The 2,488-nt window shown below is 47.7% G+C and overlaps 1 protein-coding gene across 1 annotated transcript; it reads left to right on the top strand.

Annotated features, from left to right (window-relative positions):
* Positions 1-652: 652 nt before the first annotated feature.
* On the top strand, positions 653-1,415 carry LOC124650420. Its single transcript, XM_047189949.1, has one exon. It carries the CDS (start codon positions 903-905, stop codon positions 1,104-1,106), a length of 204 nt encoding a protein of 67 aa, XP_047045905.1. The 5' UTR covers positions 653-902; the 3' UTR covers positions 1,107-1,415.
* The last annotated feature ends 1,073 nt before the right edge of the window (positions 1,416-2,488 follow it).

The raw sequence follows: 2,488 nt of genomic DNA, 5'->3' as shown, positions 1-2,488 counted from the left end.
TGATACTAGAAGGAGACCGATCACCTCCACCTGGGTCGAACACCTTCAACAGAGACACACAGTCTGTCTCGACCATCACGTTTTTGCACGGAACAGATAAAGCCAGCTTCAGCCCCTCATAGCAGGATATTGCCTCACCCATTTGGGCTGATTGACAGTACTCAATTTTCCCCATGCCGATGCAATTGTTTTTCCTTGGTTGTCTCGAACAACTGCCCCCCAAGATCCCGTTCTGAATTCAGCACTGAAACTAGCATCAACATTTACCTTGATCCATTGATCATCTGGTCTCTCCCATCTTACCTCCTGGTTTGCTACTACTTGTGGTTCAGCAATGTGCATCACATTTTCCACAGGCTTCTTTCCCTTCCTATCACTATCCGCCAGGCCTGCCTTGATTAACTTCAAAGACTCATAGTAATTTTTCACAAATCGTGCCGAATGCGACACACTTGCATCCCCTTTACCAAAAATGCAATTATTTCGAAGGTGCCAAGCCCGCCACCATAGGAACATAATCTTTGATCGCATCTCATCATTCAGGCTATCAAGCAGGACAAGCACCCAATATCTTCGAAAGTTAAACTGCGTGTTGGCCTATATAACTGTACTGTGGTCGACAAAAATTATTCACTCTATCACAAATATCCCAGCATGTAGGATGAAGCAGCGCAAGTGCAAGTATCTGAATCTTCTATCACCGGGGCACCTTATTCCTGCAGATAGAAGCGAATAAGGTGCACATGTAGGCCGGCCAACTGATGAACACTCATGCGCCTATAAATACCTCCCCACCTCCTCATCACATCCTCATCCATTCTTCAAGTGAGCACTTGGCTTTAGCACACAAGATATACATACACAAAAGAAGCTGAGAAGGACCAAGGAGAAGATCAGGGGTGATGGAGTACGAGTACCAGTACAGCAGCAGCGGCGGCAGCGCCAGCTTCGCCAAGGAGAAGAGGCCTCCGGCGAAGAGGGGCCAGGTCAAGCTGCAGATGGCGAGGACGCTGAGCAACCTCGTGTCGCCGAGCGGCGCTGCTGCCGCCGACGGCTCGAAGCAAGCGAACCGCAACAGCTTCAGAAGGGAAACAAGCTACAACTGAAGGAAGGTATATATTAGGTCGGTACGGCGTGGAGGACAAAGTGGTGTTACTACTACTAGCTAGCTGTTTTTTTTTCAAAGGATTTTAGCAGGATGGCCTCTCTCGGTTTATGGAGAACCTGCTTGATCCAGTGTACTGTAACTTAGCTCGAGTGGAAACGAAAGGAAGTTCCATGTGGTATACCGTATACCGACTTTGGCTATACAGACATCTGGTGGATGGAGGAGTCTTTGTTCTTCAGTATGCGGATGTATCACCCTCATGGATCATGACATATAAAATGGTGTAAATATGAAGCTAATTTATGCATGTGTGAGCAATTATCTTGCCCAAATATTAACTTTCACGAAAGTAAAAAAATCTGCTTCAATCAAGCTAAGGAGGATGATGATCACTACAAGCAATCGTTTGGTTGTGCGGACGGAACCCTCCAATTATGTTATTGGGTACTTCATCGTAAGCTCCATAATAAGGATTGTAAAGGAACTGAAAATCATTTTTAAAAAAGTTGAGCAGCTAGGGGAGCAAGCTCATGTGCTACGGTGGAAGATTTGTTCTTCTTAACTTTGTACTCATTAGTCGGATGTGATGTGCCTCGTCACCGATCGTGTGACGTCAGTTGTTTCTGCTCCTGATGGCTCTTTGGCTCCGATAGATATGTAATCCGCTTTGAAGAAACATGTTGAGTTGTTTGAGGAGGTCATCTGTCATCTTCATGAGGCTGTTATTTCCTTGCACCGCTGGATGCTAGAGATTGGAGGCTTTCTAAGCTATGGTGGGTAGGCTCTCTCAGACTCGTGCCAAGCCTTTGGTTCTGCCTGATGTTGGCAAAGTGGGCGTGAGCGGAGCAGGCCTTTATGAGTGTTTCTCTCCTTGTGCTAGGACGTGCTCGGCGGTCAAAGCTTTGGTCATGCAGATTATGCCTAAGCTCGTGGAGTTGTGTGGTGGCGTGCTTACGCTTCCTCCTGTCAAGGAAGTGAGTCCCGGATCGCACGAGTTCTCGGATGTGGCTTCTCCACCATGTCAGGAACTTGCCTTTGAGAAGTGTGGTGCTGCTACATTGCGGCCTCTCCTTTGCCTGAGTCTGGTAGATAGGTGATTCCTATTGGTGATGGGTTGCTAAGTCTCGGTTGTTGCCAACGGTGCTCGGAGCTATCGTCGCTAGAGAGGCTAGCGACTTTCTCGCCACCTTGGTTGTTACCTTCCATGGTTCCACAGTTGGTTGACGGGTGCCTTCCATTGTCGTGGTATGTCTCTTTCAATGTGGTGTTGGAGTGTCGTGTTCGAGTGTTTGTTAGTGTCGCTTTGTGGTCTGTGTGGGTGTGTTGCTTGTGTGGGCTTGGCCCGGTTGTTGCAGGTTTTCGCCGGGTTTTCTCCTAAAA

The sequence above is a fragment of the Lolium rigidum genome, chromosome 4 (assembly GCF_022539505.1).
Source record: "Lolium rigidum isolate FL_2022 chromosome 4, APGP_CSIRO_Lrig_0.1, whole genome shotgun sequence".
Taxonomy (NCBI): domain Eukaryota; kingdom Viridiplantae; phylum Streptophyta; class Magnoliopsida; order Poales; family Poaceae; genus Lolium; species Lolium rigidum.
Note: the sequence above shows the minus strand (reverse complement) of the source record. Positions and strands in the feature narration are given on the sequence as shown.

What these genes read in the sequence shown, in the direction of transcription:
- LOC124650420 (XM_047189949.1), top strand. Translation starts at nt 903, where the DNA reads ATGGAGTACGAGTACCAGTACAGCAGCAGCGGCGGCAGCGCCAGCTTC.